At 37.5% G+C, this 21,207-nt stretch overlaps 6 protein-coding genes across 7 annotated transcripts; all 6 read left to right on the top strand.

Moving 5' to 3' along the window:
• Positions 1-75: 75 nt before the first annotated feature.
• Positions 76-3,847, top strand: LOC145220509 (collagen alpha-1(XII) chain-like). Its single transcript, XM_080087721.1, has 6 exons — positions 76-534; positions 937-1,113; positions 1,523-1,622; positions 2,019-2,173; positions 2,637-2,809; positions 3,431-3,847. Exons 1-6 carry the CDS (start codon positions 396-398, stop codon positions 3,623-3,625), a joined length of 939 nt encoding a protein of 312 aa, XP_079943847.1. The 5' UTR covers positions 76-395; the 3' UTR covers positions 3,626-3,847.
• A 1,113-nt stretch (positions 3,848-4,960) lies between these two features.
• Positions 4,961-8,305, top strand: LOC145217626 (uncharacterized). The gene is made up of 8 exons (XM_080084920.1): positions 4,961-5,241; positions 5,306-5,401; positions 5,455-5,596; positions 6,024-6,203; positions 6,618-6,717; positions 6,887-7,041; positions 7,398-7,570; positions 7,901-8,305. Exons 1-8 carry the CDS (start codon positions 5,101-5,103, stop codon positions 8,093-8,095), a joined length of 1,182 nt encoding a protein of 393 aa, XP_079941046.1. The 5' UTR covers positions 4,961-5,100; the 3' UTR covers positions 8,096-8,305.
• A 683-nt stretch (positions 8,306-8,988) lies between these two features.
• On the top strand, positions 8,989-12,596 carry LOC145217624 (matrilin-1-like). Of its 2 annotated transcripts, none has more exons than XM_080084917.1 (8): positions 8,989-9,398; positions 9,452-9,547; positions 9,620-9,761; positions 10,023-10,199; positions 10,565-10,664; positions 11,124-11,278; positions 11,701-11,873; positions 12,232-12,596. In XM_080084917.1, the coding sequence occupies exons 1-8, from the start codon at positions 9,093-9,095 to the stop codon at positions 12,421-12,423; spliced, it is 1,341 nt and encodes a 446-aa protein (XP_079941043.1). In that variant the 5' UTR covers positions 8,989-9,092; the 3' UTR covers positions 12,424-12,596. The 2 variants fall into 2 exon arrangements, with proteins under 2 accessions (XP_079941043.1, XP_079941042.1); XM_080084916.1 differs by having other exon boundaries at positions 9,011-9,398; positions 10,020-10,199.
• Positions 12,597-13,852: 1,256 nt separating this feature from the next.
• LOC145220504 (matrilin-1-like) lies at positions 13,853-16,920 on the top strand. The gene is made up of 8 exons (XM_080087718.1): positions 13,853-14,031; positions 14,087-14,182; positions 14,261-14,402; positions 14,489-14,668; positions 15,095-15,194; positions 15,580-15,734; positions 16,171-16,343; positions 16,702-16,920. Exons 1-8 carry the CDS (start codon positions 13,888-13,890, stop codon positions 16,891-16,893), a joined length of 1,182 nt encoding a protein of 393 aa, XP_079943844.1. The 5' UTR covers positions 13,853-13,887; the 3' UTR covers positions 16,894-16,920.
• Positions 16,921-18,016: 1,096 nt separating this feature from the next.
• On the top strand, positions 18,017-18,931 carry LOC145219913 (uncharacterized). The gene is made up of 4 exons (XM_080087214.1): positions 18,017-18,073; positions 18,134-18,272; positions 18,394-18,573; positions 18,763-18,931. The coding sequence occupies exons 1-4, from the start codon at positions 18,017-18,019 to the stop codon at positions 18,864-18,866; spliced, it is 480 nt and encodes a 159-aa protein (XP_079943340.1). The 3' UTR covers positions 18,867-18,931.
• Positions 18,932-19,067: 136 nt separating this feature from the next.
• LOC145218917 (matrilin-3-like) lies at positions 19,068-20,145 on the top strand. Its single transcript, XM_080086323.1, has 3 exons — positions 19,068-19,438; positions 19,502-19,674; positions 19,740-20,145. Exons 1-3 carry the CDS (start codon positions 19,396-19,398, stop codon positions 19,929-19,931), a joined length of 408 nt encoding a protein of 135 aa, XP_079942449.1. The 5' UTR covers positions 19,068-19,395; the 3' UTR covers positions 19,932-20,145.
• The last annotated feature ends 1,062 nt before the right edge of the window (positions 20,146-21,207 follow it).

Here is a 21,207-nt window from a genome sequence, read left to right as displayed (position 1 = left end):
TTAGTGCAAAAACTTCGTTTTGATTATTATACTTCTTCATTAAACTGTTTAAATTTTGAATCGAAAAAGTAATAGAGAAATGAAATGAGCGTTTATGTGTAAATCACAAAATCTGAAAGATCTCAGGGTATCTGCTTTCAAATCATTCTAAATATAAAACAATCTGAATTTCACATAGAAGCCGTGTGACACTTTAAAAAATGTGTTTTTGTAAATTTGTAGTAACAAACCGGGTGGCAAAAAAGTAGAATATTATCAAAACTGCTGTTTAAATTTATTTTCAAGGCCAGTTTCTCTGAACTTGCCAAGGTCAAACTTGCGGTCACTGCTATCGTTCAAACACATATTCTCACAAGGCAAGATATCGCGGTTAGAAATAACAAGAACCAAATTCAATGACCAAATTCAGTGCGCGTTACATTTTGCAGGTTCTTTCATTCACAACGAATCATATGTTAGGTATGCAGTGCTTTACTAGCGTTTTGCTATGTTGCTCCGCTTTTTTGTACGTAGCGGGAGTTAGATCAACATCAGGTTGGTAAAACACGTATTTTACTAACATACTGTCAATAATAAACACTTAACCAAGTGAACAACACTAGAAATGTACGCAAAAGTAGCTTCGATAAAAGAAATAATGTCAGGCAACTAGACCATGGTAAATCAGCATTCATCAGCTTTTAATAAATCACAGTACGCCAGGCCCATTAAAGGCGTCACACCGAATCAGCCCGGCTGATTCGGTGTGACGCCTTTAATGGGCCTGGCGTACTGTGATTTATATATGAGTGTGCCGTGATCGCTGGTCTGCATCGACGCTTCAGGGTTGATCCCAGTTATGAATTTATGTTCATCTTAGCTTTTAATAAAGTTGCTGTTCGCATTTATCAATGCAAAATAGAGTTTGTATCTAATCAGAAAACCTATTTTGAGCAGTCAGGTTTAACTGTCCACCGCCACCAACTAACTTTCCACATGGAAGTATCAACTGCAAGAACAGAGTTTGCAGATATCAATGCACTTCACCAAACTACGAATTGTGGCCAGTAGGAAGAGATCAAAATGTGTGTGGAGCCGACGGCAACTGGCAATATGATACACCTTGTTGTGCACGTAAGTCAGTGATTCTCAACTGGTGATCCATGGGCCACTACTGGTCTATGATGACTTTTTGGGTGGTCCACAGGAAGAATTTCATTTGGTGATAAACTGGAAATAGTTGTATATATATATTTTTTTGGAATATTCAGTACGAAAAGAGCTTATCCAAGTTATTGGCTATTTGTTGTTAGCTGTCAGTTGTTCAATGTCACTTCCTCAAAATTCTGTATTGAAGGAAAATAGATGATTTCTTTATCCATATAATTTGCAATGGACTGATCAACGCTATTTATTTAATTAAACTGGTAAAAACATCCGCCGATACTTAACTAATGCATTAGTTAAGTATTGGCACAAAACAGTTGTACTCTAACCTTTAGTCAATTTCTTGTAAAGTGTTTTTGTATTTTGTGTGTTGCAGGCCCATGTCCGCCTTATCTATTGTCTGATTCCGTTGGTTTGTATCATTTCAAAAGAGGAAGCATGGCGTTTGTTTTCCAAACCTTTGCCGAAATCCTGAAGTAAGTGAATCAGTTCGAAATATGGCCATGTGAATTTAATTGACTCTTGACACAAAAATACCTAGAAAAAATGCTGCTTGAAAACAGATCCTTGAAGATCAAATGAGTGAATAGCAAGTGTGAAATTAGTTAAAATCGCAAAAGCACTCAACTTTTTATAAGTTTATAAGAGTTTGGTGTGAAAGTCTTTTCGAGATTAATTTCGCAAGTAACACAATACTTTGCCATTTGCAATTTGTTTGATATTTTGTGTAGTATTTGCAACAGCAGCAACTGTTAAACTTGTAGTGGTAAGAAGTTATCAATTTATATAATCGCCAGACGTTTATTCTTTCTCAAACCATAGCGTACATGGTTTTCTTTTGCAATCGTGACATGAATGTTTTGTTAATTCAGAATAATTAATATCGGCGCGGATTCAACAATGGGGGCTGGATTTACGTACGGTGTTGGACCGGTCTATTCTTCTGTTATCAATTTTAATGAATATGACGCTAACGCAACACTGTTTGGAAAACTTTTCGGAGAAAGACTTGGACCTGTACCAGATGGTAAGTGTACTGACATAACTAGTCGTAAAAATGTCATGCAAATCAGCAATATGTGTAAAGGTCAATGTGTTAAACCAGTGTTGTACTCATGTCACCATAAAGGCAATATCGCAATTTAATTAACCATATCAATAAACAATAAAAATATGCAATATTCGAAAAGTCTTTTCTTTAAGCAGTATATTAATAAATGATTGGACATTTCATCAAAAAATACACAGTGTCCATTCAAGTCGCCGAGTTGTTGGTTCATTAGATAAAGTTGAGTCTGGCTGTTTGATTAATCGAGTAAATTCGTGTTTTGTGTTTAAATATTTAAACGGGGTTGAGTTTGAGTGTTTATTACTTGCGTCAATTCTAAGTTTGTCACCGTTGGACTCTACAGGGGAGTTTTTGTGACATTGTGTCCACAGCCGAAATTTAAAGTTTTGCTCAAAGGTAAAAATGTGTGCTAAATTTTCAGATTCGCCAACCAACACAGGCGCTGCCATCCAGTTTGCGGTTGACAGCATGTTAAGAACTGAAGTCGGAATGAGAGACGAACGAATTCCCAAAGAAATAACCGTCATTACTGACAGCAATTCAGACGACGACGTACGAACCCCAGCAGTCTATGCTCGTAGCTTAGGATACATTGTAAGTTTTACCAAGTGGATTTAATAGTTACTTTGGGGTGCGAAGGCTGACAGTACTATCAATCAATCAGGGTGCCGTGCTAAATTTTTAGCGTTGGTTTTAGCCAGGAGATCTTCTTCTTTACGTGTCTTCTTTCGTTTTTGTACTTCATGGCTGATTACTATAAGGGCATATATATATCTGCAGTGGAGGCCCCACATTCCTTCTGGGGGTGTTTTTTTCCGAGACACCATCTTTATCTAGCTGACGCTTGGCATTTTTAAGTTCATCCGCCCTTCATTAGGTCTTTTTTTGGTCCTAAACGGGTTGCTATTTGCTAGCCACCCTTCACACTACAGAAGTGTACTGATGTGGTGAGCCGGTTTAGTCGACGACGCGACTATGAATCAGGTAGTACTGGATTACATAGTACCGGTAGCACGCTAAGCGTGACCTGACACAATACTATGCCAACTTAAAAAACATACATTGGTGAAAGAGAACGCGCAAAATTAAGAAACTAGTTGTCGAAATGAGGTAATGTTTTGTTTAATGATATTGTTGCTTTTTTCTGTAATGCGAAACTGCTTTTCTTAATTATCAAGCTTAATTTGGTGAAAGTGAATCACATTTTGTATACAGATTTACGTGTATGCATTCGAGAGAGAAGGCTATACTTTTGACGAACAGCAACTGCTTGACATCACTGGAAATGCCAAACATATATTTAGGTTCGTCGAGGGTTCAACTGTTTCGGTGAAGAAAACAATAAAGGATTTGTCTAAACATTTTTGTCAGGACCCATGCACCCATATCTCACATGAAAACAACCGTTAGTGTGTTGTTTATGAGTATTTTAGCGCGTTGTAATGGGTGCCGGTTTGATTTTGTGTTTGGTTGTCTTTGCGTTAACCCAAATCCGTGCTTTGGAATGGTGTTTCGTTTGTAATTTTGATAAGATCAATGTATTTTCTGTTATAAAGAGCTTAACTGCTCAAAAATCGATACAACTGTTATCCAGGCATTTAATTATGTGTAAAAACTTTATTGAAAATTACACTTCAAACGAAAAAAAAATGTTTCGTTTGTGTAAGCGTCTAGAGGCGCCAAGACCATCGCCAAGTAAGAACCTTAAAAAAGTGCTGTTCTCAGATTAGGAGCATAAACAGCAATGCAGTAATCATCCAACGGTATTTTATTACTTCCAGCTATCATTTTCAGCTTTACAGGGTGTGTCCATGTTCAAACACGGCAAACAATTGCCAGTTTTACCTACAAAACAACGATGATTAAAATAGATGTACCCACAACCTTTTTCTGACAGCTATAGTTGCTGCTAAAAACTCGCTTTTTAGGAAATGCGAACGTGTCATGAAGACAAAATGCTGAAAAAAGGTATAGGCTCTGACACTCTTTCGTCCATTTACACTTAAACTAGGCCTACCATACGCCCTCTTTTTGTCCTCCTTTTTAACAAAAACCAAGTTGTCCTTTGAGGACAAGAAAAAGTACCCAAATGTCCTCCTTTTTAAAGCATTTAACAGAAGAATGGACGGGATTTACCAAATACATAAGTGACAATTATGTCTTTGAAAACAAAACAAACAGACAAATATTCATCTTCAGCTTATATTTTAAAGATTACAGGTGGATTTTACATTTAAAAAAACAAGGTTGTTTTAGTGTAGTGATGTGATAAACGTTAAACTTTATCCGAACTATAATTTAACACCGTCTAATTTCAAAGGCTTTTATTTTTGGGGAACCTTAAAGTATTTTTTCATGTTCATGTTCTTTTCAACAATGTGTCCTCCTTTTGGGGGCTGGAAATATAGTAGGTCTAAATTAAACATGACAACTTCATTGAGTTTATTACTGAGGTAGACAGATCATATGTCAACTTGGTTTGATCTAATATCTGCACAGACTGTTGATCAAAAAACAAAAAACACCTAAGTTAGTCACGTATTCAATTAGCATTTTCGACCTTTTAAAGATTAACTTGTTTTTACTGGTAATAAAACACCTTGTTTTATTGCATCTTTAAACGACCCTGACAATAAACATGGGCGTTTCTTCTAGTCAAACAAGCACTATGTCATCGAACAGCCAGTTGCATAACAATCCAATCGATACCTTTAGGGCATGAGAGTGAACATGGTTTTAAGTAACAGACTGCGCAAGTCACGTACAAAGTTGAAAATATCTGTGTCACAACCACAGGTCAAGTTATTAAGGGATATTTCGACAGGACCGACTTCGGTAGCTTCAACGCTTTTAAAATTTACGCATTAAAACAGAAAACTTGAGAGATGAGGGTTGTGAATGCACTGGTGATTGTTTTTGGCGGCCTTTTACCTATCGTGGCAGCTTTAAAGTGTTTAACTTGCCAAAGTGCTTCGAGCATAGAAGAATGTGACCTTAACGGAGAACAACAATGTCAAATAAATCAAGTAAGCTTGTGAGGTCAAGTTCTAATTCAACCTTCTTTAAAAACAAGTAAACATGTGTTCAAAGAACTCCTGTGAAGTTGTGGTGAGAAGATACAAGGACAAGATAAGCGTGAGCAAGAGCTGCAAGAATACACAAGCTTGCATGAACAACCAACTGCAGGTAATGATAAAAACAAGTTTATCGCTTCGCCTAAAGAAACATGTTAACTGCAGAACAACAGACCATCAGGAATTTCAACTCAATGTAATGGAGACCAGGACAACTCGTTTTGTACTTGTTGCTGCCAAGGCGATTTGTGTAACGCTGGATCTGACACGTGCTTGACGCCTAATTATGTTCCTGCGTCACCACAAGGCCAGTACATCAATTATAATTGAATATAATTATAATGCAGCTACAAAAAATTGCTGGTTGTTGCTCAGTTTGTAAGTTTGGCCTGTTGAACACACCAAAGGTTAGTTATAAATATTTGTATAGTATGCAGGAAAAGAAAGTCATAGGCCGATGTAAATTGCAAAACAAAACTTAGATTGCTTTAAATTGCAAATATTGTTTTTCAATAATACCACTGATCTGACAAACAGTTCGGTCAAATCGAAGCAACTTTAACACATCTGTTAGGTCAAGTAGTACGACAAACGGTTTGGTTCTATAATATGTTTTAAAAGACCTAAGCATATTTATAATAAAACATAGTTGGCCTTCGAACTGTGGTTTGTCAGTTAAGTAGCCGGGCAACAATAACCCAACGGTATAAGAAATATCTGTGTTTACACCCCAGTCGGTTCCAATGACTGCCCATTGCCACCACGGAGTTTTCCACACGGAAACATCAACTGCGAAAACGGAGTTTGCAAATATCAATGCACTGATGAAACTTATGGGTTGTGGCCAGTAGGAAGAGATCAGAATGTGTGTGGAGCCGACGGCAACTGGCAATACGATACACCTTGTTGTGCACGTAAATATTAGGACATAAAGTAAACATTTGTAAGACATACATCACAATTGCTGCCGTACAGAGATTTTTTTAGAAAGACGACGCTGTCCAAAACATCTATTTCGCTAATCCGTAAAGCCAATGTACAGCTTCTTGTTTGAATAGAACTATTATTCTTTTTGAATGACGGGGATAATGTTAACATCAAGGAATGAGGATAATATTAAGCGAAATATATGTAAAGGTCATTTTAAAACATCAATAAACTGCGATCGTGTGGCTACAACTACTTTCATAGAGCAAACTAGTTTAAAACCCGCTAAAACCCCTAGTTTAAAAACTACTTTAAAAAAAACAGATTTTGTCGTAAGTATTAGGTATCGTTTAGTTCTGTTTTAACATGACAAGAAAAAAGTTTTACGTTGTTGGTTTCAGGACCCTGTCCGCCCTACGTCTTGTATGATGCAGTGGGCCTGTATCATTTCAAGACCAGCAATGCTGCACATGTTTGGCGAAGTCTCGGGGTGTTGGCAAAGTAAGTTGCGTCAAAAAAAGTCTAGCAGAAAAATCATAGAAAAATCAATCTTTTTAACAATTAGCATATTTACACAAAAAGTTTTGCAAAACTGCCCATTGTGAATATATTTCTCTATTTGCCCAATTGTAAAAACAATTATACTTGCAAAAAGTTATTATATTTTTAGTCAGACAGATTTCGACTCGGATTCAACAAAGGTAGCAGGTGTTTCGTTTGGTCCTCAACCTCACCCTTCATCAGTGGTATACTTTAACGAATACGGAAACAACAAAACCCTAATGGACTCATTGTTTGCTGCGAGAATTCGCCCTTCTGAAGAAGGTATGTTATGTAAACTTTTGTGTCGTTCTGAACCTTAAAGAGTTTGCAAACAAACCGTGTAGCAAGGTTTAAAACAATAATGATGAGTAAAACATTGCGGAATAACAGAGACGTCTTTACGTAGGGATGGTAAAGGTGCTGATCATAAAGTTGTCGAGAAATGTACCTCCGTCGGAGCATTGAACGCAACTACTCCATGTTAATAAGGTTGTGAGTTCCAATTCAAACTGGGGCTCTTTGGTTTACGAGGGGAAAAGACTTGATTACCATTACCACAAACAACAAGTTAAAACCTAATCAAGCACCATAAACACCACCATAATATGTAACTTGTTCACGTAAATGCATTCTTTTAGGTACTCCCGTGAACATAGGCGTAGCGATCCAATACGCATTAGACAACCTGTTCCAGTCTGATAGAGGAATGAGGGACGAACGAGTACCAAAGGCCATATTTATTACCACTGACAGCAACTCAGATGATGACGTCAAGACGGTCGCTGAAAACGCAAGAAAACTTGGATATATTGTAGGTTTTTTTTTCCTTTATAGCTATTTTAGTTGTAGAACTATTCTTTCCATGAGAAAAACGAAACGAATTGAAATATTGTGGTGCTATATATGTGTTCAACTCCAGGTTTTTAAATCTTTTTGAACTCTCCCTTCACATAAATAATGCCGAGTTTAACCTTGTACAAACATAGCAAAAATAACTGGTATATAGCTCAAATACTGATTCAATATTGTGAGTCTCGTTACCTCAAAGAAGGTCAACCGGTTGTAAAATAAAACACAAATCTACAAAAACCAATAAGATTGACATGTTTTCACAAAAAAAACAATTTTACTAAATTTAAAGATCTACGTGTACGCGTTTGAGCGGGAAGGAATTGTGTTCGATGAACAACAGTTGCTTGACATCACAGGCGAGGAAGATCACATTTTTAGAATTGGAGACGACTTCGACTCATTTCCTGATAACTGGAAGGACGATATGACAAAGCATTTCTGTGCAGACCCATGCGATCATGTATTACACGATCATAAAATTTGAAAACTTTTGGCACCGAATAAAACTCAATGTTTAAACTATGTGTGCCCTTACAACTGCAATAGGTTTACTTGAAGTTGTGTGAAATCTAACGAAGTTTTTTTGTGATTGATTTTATTAAATGCTGCAAAAGCGTAAACAACAAAATAACGTTCTTAGATGTTGTGGTTTGTGTTGATGCATTTTGAAATAAAACTAGTATACTAAACAGTAGCTGCAAAAAAATGAACTTTGACAGCTAAACGATCACAGAAAACAACAAATTGACTTGCAAACACCTAATTTTAGGACCTCCATTATTAAGCAACATCGCGAAAGCACTTTGATAAATCGAAGAAGATGACAAAAAAATTAAGTCACCAAAACTAGTCTGGAACATATTGAAAAAAACAAGAGAACCTGTGCACCAGGTCATTTATAGTCTTGATGCTGACCACATGTACAGAAATGGAAAGGACCAGTGGCGGGCTTTAGCCGGTTCGCACCGGTTCTATAGAACCGTCTCGCAAAATTTAATGAGATCAGCGAACCGGTTAGCATTACTGGTTACTGTCAACGGACTTTTTGTAACAGAACCGGCTGAAAAATATTACTTTTGTGATAGAACCGGCTCAAACAAAATTGAATCCCACTACTGGAAAGGACAAATATAAAAACAGATTGAGGTAGAACCTCGCGGCCCCTCAACCTATTGAAATACGGGTAAAGCGATGTGTGCAACGCGTTCTTCCAAAAAATACAATTTTTCAAATGTCTTAAGGCTATTTTAATGTCGTCCCTTTACGTGTTGCCGAAACCAGTTTGACCAATCACTGAACCGGTCAAAAACTGTCTTAAGGCTATTACTGTACCGACGTTCATAAAATCTACGCTTGCATGTTAATATCGTGACCAGCACCCTATATAAGTCAAGCGTTTTTTACCCTAAATCAATCCATTTGAAAGAGCGCTCTATCGAAATTTAGACTCGGTAACTTAAGTGTAGTGTTCGGCGTCGTATATGTTTAATTTGTTTGTTTATTCAAGGAATCAGATATACGGTGTGCTCGGAATTGTTTACCCTAAGGGTCAGTACACACGAAAAGACTGGCCAGTTATAGATAGGGCAAAAAGTGATTATTATTTTGTGTCTATCAGAGTTTACATGAAAACAAGTTTAAGAATGGTAACTGTTGCATTGTTTTGGCTTTTTGCCTTTGCTTGTTATCACCAAGTGGCTTCTGGGCTGGAATGTATAACTTGTGATCGTGCCTTAAGTAATGAGGAATGCAATCTTCAAGGAAAACAACAATGTCATATTAACCAGGTACAGTAGAATGTATAAAGGTGATCTGGTTTTTAAAACGCAATGTTTTGCAGAACTTCTGCGAAACGGTGGTAAGAAGGTACAAGAACAAGTCGTATATTAGGAAAGGTTGCAAGGACACCATGGCTTGCAGTAACAACCAAATGCAAGTAAGGGAACACGTCTGTTGCTTTCCTGAAAGGTGCCAAAAAACTCTGTCAAAACTATTTGTTTGTTGACAGAACAACAGACCTTCAGGCAAATCTACTCAATGCAATGGAGACCAAGTCAACTCGCTTTGTACTTGTTGCTGTGAAGGAGATTTGTGCAACACTGGACTTGACAACTGTTCTCCCGCTTTATCTGTCCCCACATCACCGATAGGTTGGTGTAGTATTGAAATACTGCTCCCCGATCAAATCTGTATTGCCCTGCAGTACTTGGTTGCAAATTGCAACATTTCTGTCAAGAAAAACCGACGTATTAAAGTATGTAACATTAGTCAAAAAACTGACACCTGTTTAAACTTAGTACACGTCTCTTCATCGCCAAAGAGTCAGTGCTTCATGTACATATTAAAACTAATAAAATTTAGTTGTATGACTTTCGCTAAATACCAAGCCGTATACTTGCACATTGTAGTAGGCTTCAACGACTGCCCAACGCCACCAACTAACTTTCCACATGGAACTATCAACTGTGAAAATGGAGTTTGCAAATATCAATGTACTGATGAAACTTATGGCCTGTGGCCAGTAGGAAGAGATCAGAACAGATGTAAAGCTGATGGCAACTGGCAATATGACACACCTTGCTGTACACGTAAGAGCTATAAGATAAGTTGAATTTGAGAGATCTTTATCTGACGATCAGTGCTCTCCCAAAATTACAATATTTTACTGCAGTTACCAAATTACCGTCTAAATAATAGATACTGCTGTGGACTAATTACAATACGAAAAAGCTTACTTTTTGACGTGATATAACAACCGCGCGTCAGTGTAAAAACACGACGTTAGATACAAACAGTAACCTAAGTATTCAAATAACCACAGCAGAAAAATTGAATTAACGTTAAATCCAAGAAGTTTCAGTTTGTAATTTATACATAACAAGCCATTTTATTTGGTTTACGATAAAGAGATTTGTAAACCCATCATTGCTTCATAATCTGTTTGGTTTAACAGGTCCCTGTCCACCATACTTCCTTTTCGACTCAATAGTTTTGTCTCATTCGAAACCTGAGTTTTCTGACAGGAGATTGGAAACACTCTCCGCAATTATCGGGTCGGTACAGCTTCTAAACACATAGTTTCAAGTACGCTTAAATTGTTTTCAATTGCAAAACAAAACTACATCAAACAGTGAACTGAAGGTGCCAAAACTTTTTGGTGAAATATATATTCCGTAAAACTATTGTGTACAACGGTTGATTCTGTTTGGCCTAGTGTTTATACACTGGGTTTTGAATTGTATTGATGTAGAGAACAGTAATAACCGGAAAACTGCTACTGTAGGTGGATTTCAGTTCAAACTAGACTTTATTTTTTTGCATCAAATAGTCTCCTGTTTTTGTTACGTAAAGTTCATTTTACAACAATGTGAAAAATTAGTTTAGCCCGGATTTCGAGGCTGTGTACTTTCGGTTTCGGGCCCCCGTACAACTTTAAGTCAAGGCTTCAAGTTGTATTTCACAATGTATTTTAAACTGATTTATTTTTAGTGAAGAATGATGTATTGTTTTAGATTACTGGACATAAGTGCAGAATCTACATTGTTCGCTGGTGCGTCATACGGCGCAGAGCCTTACGAGTCGTCAGTCTTTAACTTCAACGACTACGAGTACAATAAAACGCAAATGTTGCAACTCTTTCTAGAAAAAAGAACTCCTACTGAAAACGGTTAGAATTTTCAATTGTCTGATTTGCATATGAACGTCGTGGCATTATCGTAAAGTCTTATTATCCTTAATAAGACTATATGCTATAAAACTTATTACCGGGTTGTGTTGTGTTGTGTTTTTCCACGAAATAGGTGTAGTTGAAATTAACACTCGGTGATACAAAGCAATTTCACAACATTGTATAACACGGTGTATAAGTAGAGCAAGGTTTTACTGGCGGGGTTGGGGGTAAGTTTAAGTAAAATAGTATTGATTTGGGCCTGACAACAAAATAATTTTCGACGCAAAATATTTTTATCGGGTTTGAATAGGTTTCGGGCTGGTACTTTTAGTCTGCCCTGATTTCAGCCTAAAACTATAAAAATTACGAAACGAAATCGTTCGTATGGCCTTTTTGTTAAACAATCCTTGATTGTTTAGGAGTTCCTGTTAACACCGGTGCAGCAATTCAGTACGCGATTGAAAACCTGCTGCAGAGTGATAAAGGAATGAGGGACGAACGAGTACCAAAAGCCATTTTCATCACAACTGACAGCAACTCTGACGACGACGTTAAGACAGCAGCAAAAAGGGCCCGAGACTTGGGATATTTGGTAAGTCAACAAGCAAATGACAACATCAACTTATGGCGCACAATGTTTTACAAATTACCAGCAGCAATAATTTTATTTTAAATAATAGACCCTAAACAAAAATCTTTCAGCAGGACGCGTACGTCTACCTGAGCAATAATGTAAAAGTTTACGTTTTTACAGGCCAACAAAACAAGATTAAACTACTTTTAGATCCAAAACATTTACAAGTGCATACAAAATGCCATAGTCCGACAATAACCGCCCAGTTAGGTTTATCGTTCAAACTATATTTGACTAAGTAAGGAAAGCCGTAAGCAACTGACCATAGCATCTACCAAGCTAGTTCTGCATCCACGATTTCTGTTATGACTCGCAGATGTACGTGTATGCTTTTGAGAGGGACGGTGTGACTTTGGACGACAAGCAGTTGCTTGACATTACCGGCGACCCAAAGCATATATTCAAGTTCGGCATGGATATTGAAACGTTTCCTGACTTTTGGTGGCAAGACCTGGTTGACCACTTTTGCGAAGATCCGTGTGTGCACGTGTTACACGACCATTCATAAATATGAAATACCTGGACTTCTGTTCAATGAGTGTGTTGGTTCGCGTTTTTAGTTGCACATTGCTTAGTTGTGTAACAACAAATTTGCTCAAACAGCTTTACATAACACTGTCTTCATTTGAATTTTATGTACTAATGAACATTTTAACAAATACAACAAAGAAACAAAACAAACCAGCGTGGAAATTTTATATTTCAAGGACTAGACTTCGGTATCTGCAATTCAACAAAACAGTGTCGCAAAACTAGAAAGAGTCTTTTGTTGCCCAAATAAACGGAAACACCAAGCAGTTGCAACCAACGCATTGCGTATTTGTTTCTGCACATCACATGGGCCAAACTTACACAACATGCACGCCCACTTTATTTAAGTCCACGTTAGTTGAAAATAAATTTGCTAAGGTTTTTATGCTTCCTACGAAAAGCATGGCATTGTTGATATCTGCTGGCATGAACAACTATTATTTAGAAAAACGTTGGCACGCGATGACATAAACACATGGAAATAACAAGTAAATTGGCACACTTCGCCTAAAAGGTTGCCGACCCCTGTTCTAGGCCTACATTTTGCTTAGCACGAAATAGGTAAAACTCCTTTCGGGAACAAGTAAACTATTTTCATTATTTTAATGCCTTGTCCTCCGTACCTGTTGCACGACGGGGCGGTTTTGTACCATTACAAGGCTAGCAGCGCTTCGACTGTTATGCGCGCGCTCCCTGCAATCACAAAGTAAGAAAGACGTTTAACTCTTTGAACCTAAGCTCTCTAGCGCCTCTAAAGTACACATGTGTTAAGTAGTTACCCGACAAAACAAGTAAACAACTGGTGCAACAAAACTCATTGTTTAAATAAACTGCAAGTACACTTACAACTCTAACAAGTTAACTTGAAGATGTGGCAAAAGAGTGTTTATCTTAAAAAAGTATTTTTATGATTTATTTTACTAAATGCTGCAAAATCGTTAACAAAAAATGACGTTCTTGGATACGATGTCTGTGGTTCTTGTTCATGCACAAAGAAATAAAACTAGAATACTAAACAGTAGCTGCAAAAAAATGAACTTTGTCGGTTAAACGATCACAGAAAACAACAAATTGACCTGCAAACGACTAATTTTAGGTTCTGATTTCAGACACGACTTTTGTGACCAGCACATTGTGTATTTGTGTCAGTAACTTAGACTGTACTGACGAAAATGTTCTTGCATTTTTAGGGGTTCAAACTCTCCCGGGGACGAATCTAGACCAAGTTTTTTTGTTGAACATGGGTCAGGCGTGCCGGACCATTAGACTAATTTCCATTGTTAGTAAATTGTGTGAATAACTCCGTTTCCAGTGCCGCAGAGGCTCTCGTATTCTCGCCTAGGGGCATGCAAGTAAAGACTGACCCGTTAGCTAGAGCAAAAATTGACTATTATATCGTTGAACTGTGTCTATCACAGTCTAGGGTAAAAAAAGTTTAAGAATGGTAACTGTTGCATTGGGTTGGCTTGTTGCCTTCGCTTGTTGTCACCAAGTGGCTTCTGGGCTGAAATGTATAACCTGTGATCGTGCCTTAAGTAATGAGGAATGCAACCTCCAAGGAGAACAACAATGTCATATCAACCAGGTTAAGTAGAATGGAAATATTAGTAACCTGTTTTTAAAAAGGCAAAGTTTTGCAGAACTCCTGCGAAGCGGTGGTAAGAAGGTATAAGAACAAGTCGTATGTTAGAAAAGGTTGCAAGGACACCATGGCTTGCAGTAACAACCAAATGCAAGTAAGAGAAAACGTCTGTTGCCTTCCTGAAGGGCGCAAAAAACTCTGTAAAAATAATTGTTTATAAATATATTGACAGAACAACAGGCCTTCAGGCAAATCTACTCAATGCAATGGAGACCAAGTCAACTCATTTTGTACTTGTTGCTGTGAAGGAGATTTGTGCAACGTCGGAACTGACACCTGTTTAAACTTAGTACACATATCTGTATCACCACAACGTCAGTACTTCATACACATCTTAAAACTAGTAAAAAGTTGTTGTAAGTTTTATGCAAAATACCAAGCCATATATTGCACATTTTAGTTGGTTTCAACGACTGCGCAACGCCACCTAGAAAAATTCCACATGGAATCATCAACTGTGAGAACGGAGTTTGCAAATATCAATGCACTGATGAAACTTATGAGTTGTGGCCAGTAGGAAGAGATCAGAACGTGTGTGGAGCTGACGGCAACTGGCAATTCGACACACCTTGTTGTGCACGTAAGAATTGTTAAATAAATTAAATAAAGGTGATGTTCAACCTCGGCAGATCTTAATCTGAAGATCACTGCTCTCCGGATATTGCAATATTTTACTGCAGTCAGTAAGAAATATGTATGAAATTAAATCTCAACAATTTGGCCGAAAGATCAGATATAAATTATATTTGAATAAGAAAGTAAATAATCTAGGATTACAGACCGATACATAGACAAAACTGTCTTACGATTGACAATACAAAAAAAAACTCTTTTTGACCTAACGACGCTAGAATTTTAAGCGTTTAAATAATTACTGCAGAAACCTTGCATTAAAGGTAAACCTCGGAAGTTTCAATTTGTAGTTACTAACGAACTAGCCTTTTTTAGTTCATAATAAAGAGAGTTATAAACCCATCATTGCTCCATAATCTGTTTGAATTAACAGGACCCTGTCCACCGCACTCCCTATTCGATTCAATAGTTTTGTCACATTCGAAACCTGAGTATTCTGTCAAGAGTTGGGAAACACTCGCCGCAATTACCGGGTCAGTACAGCTTCTAAACACAAAAGCTATTTCCAGGTACACCTAATATTTGATAACTGCAGCACAAATAACGACAAATAGATTTTTTTTCTTCTGTAAACTGCAGAATGCCCTGCATGAGTTGTAAGTTATATTTTATTTTAAACCAAACCGACTTTATTGGGACCTAACTTAAATTTGTGTCTCTATTGCTGGGTAATTTTAATTTCACTTTTGGACCTAATACGAGAAGGGTTTAGGCCGAATTTCTAACTTGTACTTTCGGGTTCAGGTCGAGTTTGGGTCCGCTTACAACATTGATCTGAGGTTCAAATTCTTTCAACCGCATTACATAATACATTTTAAAACTGATATATTTTTAATGAAGAATGACGTATTGTTTCAGAATAATTGACATAAGTGCAGAATCTACATTGTTCGCTGGAGTGTCGTACGGTGCAGAGCCTTACGAATCGTCAGTCATCAACTTCAACGACTACGAGTACAATAAAACGCTAATGTTGCAAATCTTTCAAGAAAAAAGGACTCCTACTGAAAACGGTTAGAATTTCCAATTGTCTGATCCGTACATGAACGTGGTGGTTATCGTAGAGTCTTACTATCCTGTTTGTGTGGCAACATACGCTATAAAACTTATGTTGTGTCTTTCCACAAATACTTACGGTTTAAAACTCATATTCCGACAGAGATTCAATTGAAATTAACACTCGGTGATACAAATCAATTGCGCAGCATTGCATAATACGACATGAGTTATAAGTAGAGCCAGGCTTTGGGCTTGTGGTGGTAAGTTTAAGTAAAATAGGCTTGATTCGGACCTTGCAACAAACTAATTTTCGACGCAAAATATTTTTTATCGAGTTTGGACAAGATTTCGGGCTTGTGCTTTTAGTCTGCCCTGATTTCAGCCTAAAACTATAAAAATTACAAAACGAAAATTGATCAAGTGTCCTTCTGTTGAACAATCCTTGTTTAGGAGTTCCTGTCAATACCGGTGCAGCAATTCAGTACGCGATTGAAAACCTGTTGCAGAGTGATAAAGGGATGAGGGACGAACGAGTGCCAAAAGCCATATTCATTACAACCGACAGCAACTCAGACGATGACGTTAAGACAGCGGCAAAAAGGGCCCGAGACTTGGGATATCTCGTGAGTTAACAGGCTAACGCCAACCTTAACTCACAACATTTTACCATTTACAAGCAGCATCAAACATTTTGAATTCACAAAAAAAACTACGCAAAAGTTCTACAGCAGGACGCGTGAGCAGTATTGTAAAACTCTACATTTTTTTTTACTTCAGAAACGAAAAACATCTCAATAAATTGTTTTATCAATGTAGGTCTACGGCCAGTGCCTACAGAATGCCATAGTCCGACTATAATCGCCCAGTATACAGGCTTTTCCCACATACTCTATTTGAATCAGTAACTAAAGATGGTAAATACCAGAACATATATCGTTGACAACCTAGATCTGCATTCATTAGTTCTACTATAACTCGTAGATGTACGTGTACGCATTCGAAAGGGACGGAGTGACTTTGGACGACGAGCAGTTGCTTGACATTACCGGCGACCCAAAACATATATTCAAGTTCGGCATGAATATTGAAACGTTTCCCGACTTCTGGTGGCAAGACCTGGTTGACCACTTTTGCGAAGACCCGTGTGTACACGTGTTACACGATCATTCATAAATATGAAATACCTGGACTTCTGTTCAATGAGTGTGTTGGTTCACGTTTCTAATTGCACATTGCTTAGTCTATATGTCTTAGTTGTGTAACAAGAAGTTTTGCTCAAACAGATTTACCTAACACTGTCTCCATTTGAATTTTATATACTAATGAACATTTTAACAAATACAACAAAGAAACAAAACAAACCAGCGCGGAAATTTTATATTTCAAGGACTAGACTTCGGTATCTGCAATTCAACAAAACAGTGTCGTAAAACTAGAAAGAGTCTTTTGTTACCCAAATAAACAGAAACACCGAGCAGTTGCAACGCATTGCGTATTTGTTTCTGCACATCACATGGGCCAAACTTACACAACATACACGCCCACTTTATTCACGTCCTACGAAAAATTAAAGCAGCGCTTATCATAGAATACTGGGATTTCACATAGACATGTAAATTGATAACCAATTATTTTTTACCGGTCTGGACTCTGTCTGCCAAACCCATTTCACAGAAAGCTATTTGCTCGCACATAGGTAATTTAATAGAATCGTAGAATCACATAATAGAATATTTTAACGCAAGTTACATGTGCAATTAGCCGGATGTGGTTAAAAACACATGTTGGACATGTTTTATGTTGTAACACTACACTCTTAACTAGACTTCGTCAGACTAAGTGCCAAAAAATCGCCAGAATAAGTGGGGGCAAGAGAAGTTCTTAGAGCATAAAAATCTGAAATTTACTACACATATTTGCTGCAGGTATTAATCACCCCAGGGCATACAACAACTGTATTTTGTGTAAAACATTTTTGCCGATTTTGAAAGTGCTATGTAGCCTAAACACTATGAGAAAGCACAGTCAGCTAGTATGAAGGATTTAGTTTTGCTGTCGCTCGTCTTTGCTATTTTGTCTTTTGTGTTTACCCCCGTTTTGTCACTAAAGTGTGTTACATGTAATAGTGCTTTGGGCTTCATAACATGCAATCTTAACGGAGAGCAGCAATGCCAGGGATCTCAGGCAAGTTAATGTGTTAGTTTTATCAAGTCAAATGCATTATGTGTAAACATATATATATATATATATATATTAGGACATCTGTGAAACAGTAATAAGACGACACAATGACAAAATGTACGTTAGCAAAGGATGCAAGAAGGCCTTGGCCTGCAGAAACAACCAAAAACAGGTGGGAAAGAAAAATAGTCAACAAAACACCCAACTATATTTCTACATGCTTCTTTTCCAGAACAATAGGCCTTCAGGCAAATCTACTCAATGCAATGGAGATCAACTCAACTCATTTTGTACTTGTTGCTGTGATGGAGATTTGTGTAACGCAAGAATTGACACTTGCTTCTCTGATGTGTCTTTCCCAATTTTGTCGGGTTGGTTTACTGAGAAGCACTATAGAAGCTAACAAATGTCTGCTTGGTGTTTTTAAACTAAATTTTAACCTAAATACAGTTCCAGTAGGAAACGAACTTGGCTTTATTTGTTGTACAAAAGGTGGATTCAATGACTGTCGACTGCAACCAAACAGATTACCGCATGGAAACATTCACTGCGAAAACTCACTTTGCAGATACCAATGCACTGAGCCAACTTACGAACTGTGGCCAGTAGGACTAGATCAGAACGGTTGTGGAGCTGACGGCACCTGGGAATATGATCCACCATGCTGTGCTCGTAAGGTTTATGAGATGTACACACAAAAATTAGGTTTGATTATTCTTTATTCAGAAAGAAGTTAGAAACAATTTAAATATTTCATTATGGAATCCAAAATGCTCACAAAAGTTCTAGGACTACATTTTGCTTCGCATGTAATAGGTAAAACTTCTTTCAGTAACAAATAAACTATTTTCAATATTTTAGGCCCTTGTCCACCATATCTGTTGCACGACTGGGCGGTTTTGTACCACTACAAAGATAGCAGCGCTTCAATCGTTATGCGCGTGCTTCTTGCAATCACAGAGTAAGAAAGACGTTTAACTCTTTGAACCTAGACCAGTGGTTCTCAACTGGTGGTCCATAGACCACTAGTGGTCCATGATGACTTTTTGGATGGTCCACAGGACGTCCGCTAAGTTTGTCGATAAACTAGAGATTATTGCATATTACATATTGAAAGAGTATTGAAATGTTAGCTGTTAATAATTGTATCACACTTCTGGAAAATCGGTTTTAAAGAATTATGTTTCAAGCCCAAATAGTAGTTTTGTATGTGTACTTCAATCTTGCTCAAAAATAAAATGGTCCACGATATTAGTTTTACTTGCGCGGTGGTCCATGGCCGAAAACGAGTTGAGAACCACTAACCTAGTCTATAGAGCCTGTAAAGGCCACAGGTATTAAGTAGTCACCCGACAAACGCAAGTAACGACTGGTTAGTTTAGATTGATTGATATTGGCGAGGAATCAACGCTTCTCGCTGGAGTATCGTATGGAGCTGAACCTTACAACTCGTCAGTTATTAACTTTAACGAGTACGAACACAATAAAACCCTAATGATGAGTATCTTTCAAGAACGAATGCAAACTTCCAAAGTTGGTAAGTTTAAAACATGAAACAATACATTGCGTCAACAACAATCATCCATGTGTTTAATGATAGATTCACTTATCAATACGGGAGCAGCAATACAATACGCTTTGGACAACCTTCTAGACATGGAAAAGGGTATGAGAGACGAGAGGGTTCCAAAAGTCATACTTATCGTGACAGACAGCAATCCATCCGATGACGCAACGGCCGCGGCGAAAGTAGCACAAAAAATGGGATATCACGTAAAATCAAGCCTAAATGTAAACTTTAATTATACCTAAGCATAGCATATTTATATTTTTTACAGCTGTACGTGTATGCATTTGAGCGGGATGGTGTTGTGTTCGATGACCAGCTATTCCTTGACATTACTGACGACCCAAATCATATATTCAAGTTTGACGAAAATTTTCAAACCTTTTCTGACGCATGGTGGAGCGAATTGGCACTACATTTCTGTAAAGACCCTTGCGTCCATGTTTTGCACAACCACCGTTAAGCAGTGAAAGATGTTAGCACTGACAACGTACAGTGAACATGAGAAACGAAACATTAAAAAGCATTATTAATATCACTGATGATGGCATGAGCATTTGCCGAAACGTTTGAATCGTCGCTTTTTACGTCTATTTGGGCCGTAATATTCGTCATTACACCTATGATCGAAACAGTGTACTGTGTTTCATTTCCCGAAAAACAAACGACAGCATGTTTATACAAAGCTTTTTCGACCTTCAAAACAAGTAAGAATAAATGTTTGTGGTGATATGTGGTCATTGACAGCTGTTGTGTGCTAGAAATGACGTTGAGCATTTCCAGAGTCATAGAAATAACGCGTACCCCAACTGGCAAATTTGGCCGCTATTTGTAAAAGCATGAGCCTCGTGTTGCAATGGGTGCGAAGAAACAGGTTTTTAAGGCTTTAGCTGTTGTTCACGAGCCTAAAATAGACTCAGTTTGTACTTCAAACTTCCCAAGTGAGTAAATATTGTTAACATATGAGAGTATTACTGCGTTGTGAGAGAGTAAGAGAGTAACAATAAACAAGCAGTAAAAAAACTGAACAATGTGTTTACTTCATTGAAGAAACCTGGCAGCACTTTTTCCTGCAAACTGCTTTTTTGTAAGGCTTTTTTGGTAACTGCTTTGCCATGAATATGAAGTCGAAGCTTCACATACTTTTTCACAATTTTGGGCACAACATCAGCATGGAAGTTGGGAGTTTCCAAACTTTGTAGCATGGGAAGCAGAATTTTAAACTTTTCATTTTCTGCTGTCATTTCGAAATTTGTTTGACGGAAAATACTTTCAGCCTGTTTAAGGATTACCAACAGCTTCTTAGAAGGGTGGCAAAGATGCATAGTAATTTTCTGTTGATGTAGCATAGGGCAGGGCTACTCAAACTTTCTTGCTTTGCGACCCCATTTTAGAACAGAAATTTCTACGCGACCCCTTGATGGGTATGATGCAAAGAAATACTTATATTTTAAATATATACCATTTAATGGCGCCTAAAAAGTCTAAATTAATATCTAACTTGATACACAGTCTTAAATTTTATGACGTCATAATCTCTATTGTGACGCTTGTGGTATCTGCTTTTTCGCATTGTTTGCACACAATAGGCATAAAAAGTCTGCCGCATATGGTTACTAGGCTGGTAATACTCTTTTAAGTTCTACAAAATGTGCTTAGAGCAGTTTGAATACACGGGAATGATGTTTAAACAATAAATGTACGCACGTATACCATTTATTGTGACTGACATAATCACC

The sequence above is a fragment of the Phallusia mammillata genome, chromosome 3 (assembly GCF_965637545.1).
Source record: "Phallusia mammillata chromosome 3, kaPhaMamm4.hap1.1, whole genome shotgun sequence".
NCBI lineage: Eukaryota > Metazoa > Chordata > Ascidiacea > Phlebobranchia > Ascidiidae > Phallusia > Phallusia mammillata.
This window is presented reverse-complemented; position numbering and strand designations above follow the sequence as displayed.

Coding starts and splice junctions, on each gene's coding strand:
- LOC145220504 (XM_080087718.1), top strand. CDS start 13,888: ATGGTAACTGTTGCATTGGGTTGGCTTGTTGCCTTCGCTTGTTGTCAC. Junction 14,032..14,086: donor AACAATGTCATATCAACCAG/GTTAAGTAGAAT, acceptor AAAGTTTTGCAG/AACTCCTGCGAAGCGGTGGT. Junction 15,195..15,579: donor ACACTCGCCGCAATTACCGG/GTCAGTACAGCT, acceptor GTATTGTTTCAG/AATAATTGACATAAGTGCAG.
- LOC145217624 (XM_080084916.1), top strand. CDS start 9,093: ATGTTTAATTTGTTTGTTTATTCAAGGAATCAGATATACGGTGTGCTC. Junction 9,399..9,451: donor AACAATGTCATATTAACCAG/GTACAGTAGAAT, acceptor AATGTTTTGCAG/AACTTCTGCGAAACGGTGGT. Junction 9,762..10,019: donor TGTCCCCACATCACCGATAG/GTTGGTGTAGTA, acceptor TGCACATTGTAG/TAGGCTTCAACGACTGCCCA.
- LOC145220509 (XM_080087721.1), top strand. CDS start 396: ATGACCAAATTCAGTGCGCGTTACATTTTGCAGGTTCTTTCATTCACA. Junction 535..936: donor GGGAGTTAGATCAACATCAG/GTTGGTAAAACA, acceptor TATTTTGAGCAG/TCAGGTTTAACTGTCCACCG. Junction 1,623..2,018: donor ACCTTTGCCGAAATCCTGAA/GTAAGTGAATCA, acceptor TTGTTAATTCAG/AATAATTAATATCGGCGCGG.
- LOC145218917 (XM_080086323.1), top strand. CDS start 19,396: ATGATGAGTATCTTTCAAGAACGAATGCAAACTTCCAAAGTTG. Junction 19,439..19,501: donor AATGCAAACTTCCAAAGTTG/GTAAGTTTAAAA, acceptor GTTTAATGATAG/ATTCACTTATCAATACGGGA. Junction 19,675..19,739: donor CACAAAAAATGGGATATCAC/GTAAAATCAAGC, acceptor TATTTTTTACAG/CTGTACGTGTATGCATTTGA.
- LOC145219913 (XM_080087214.1), top strand. CDS start 18,017: ATGTACGTTAGCAAAGGATGCAAGAAGGCCTTGGCCTGCAGAAACAAC. Junction 18,074..18,133: donor GCAGAAACAACCAAAAACAG/GTGGGAAAGAAA, acceptor CTTCTTTTCCAG/AACAATAGGCCTTCAGGCAA. Junction 18,574..18,762: donor TGATCCACCATGCTGTGCTC/GTAAGGTTTATG, acceptor TCAATATTTTAG/GCCCTTGTCCACCATATCTG.
- LOC145217626 (XM_080084920.1), top strand. CDS start 5,101: ATGAGGGTTGTGAATGCACTGGTGATTGTTTTTGGCGGCCTTTTACCT. Junction 5,242..5,305: donor AACAATGTCAAATAAATCAA/GTAAGCTTGTGA, acceptor ATGTGTTCAAAG/AACTCCTGTGAAGTTGTGGT. Junction 6,204..6,617: donor CGATACACCTTGTTGTGCAC/GTAAATATTAGG, acceptor TGTTGGTTTCAG/GACCCTGTCCGCCCTACGTC.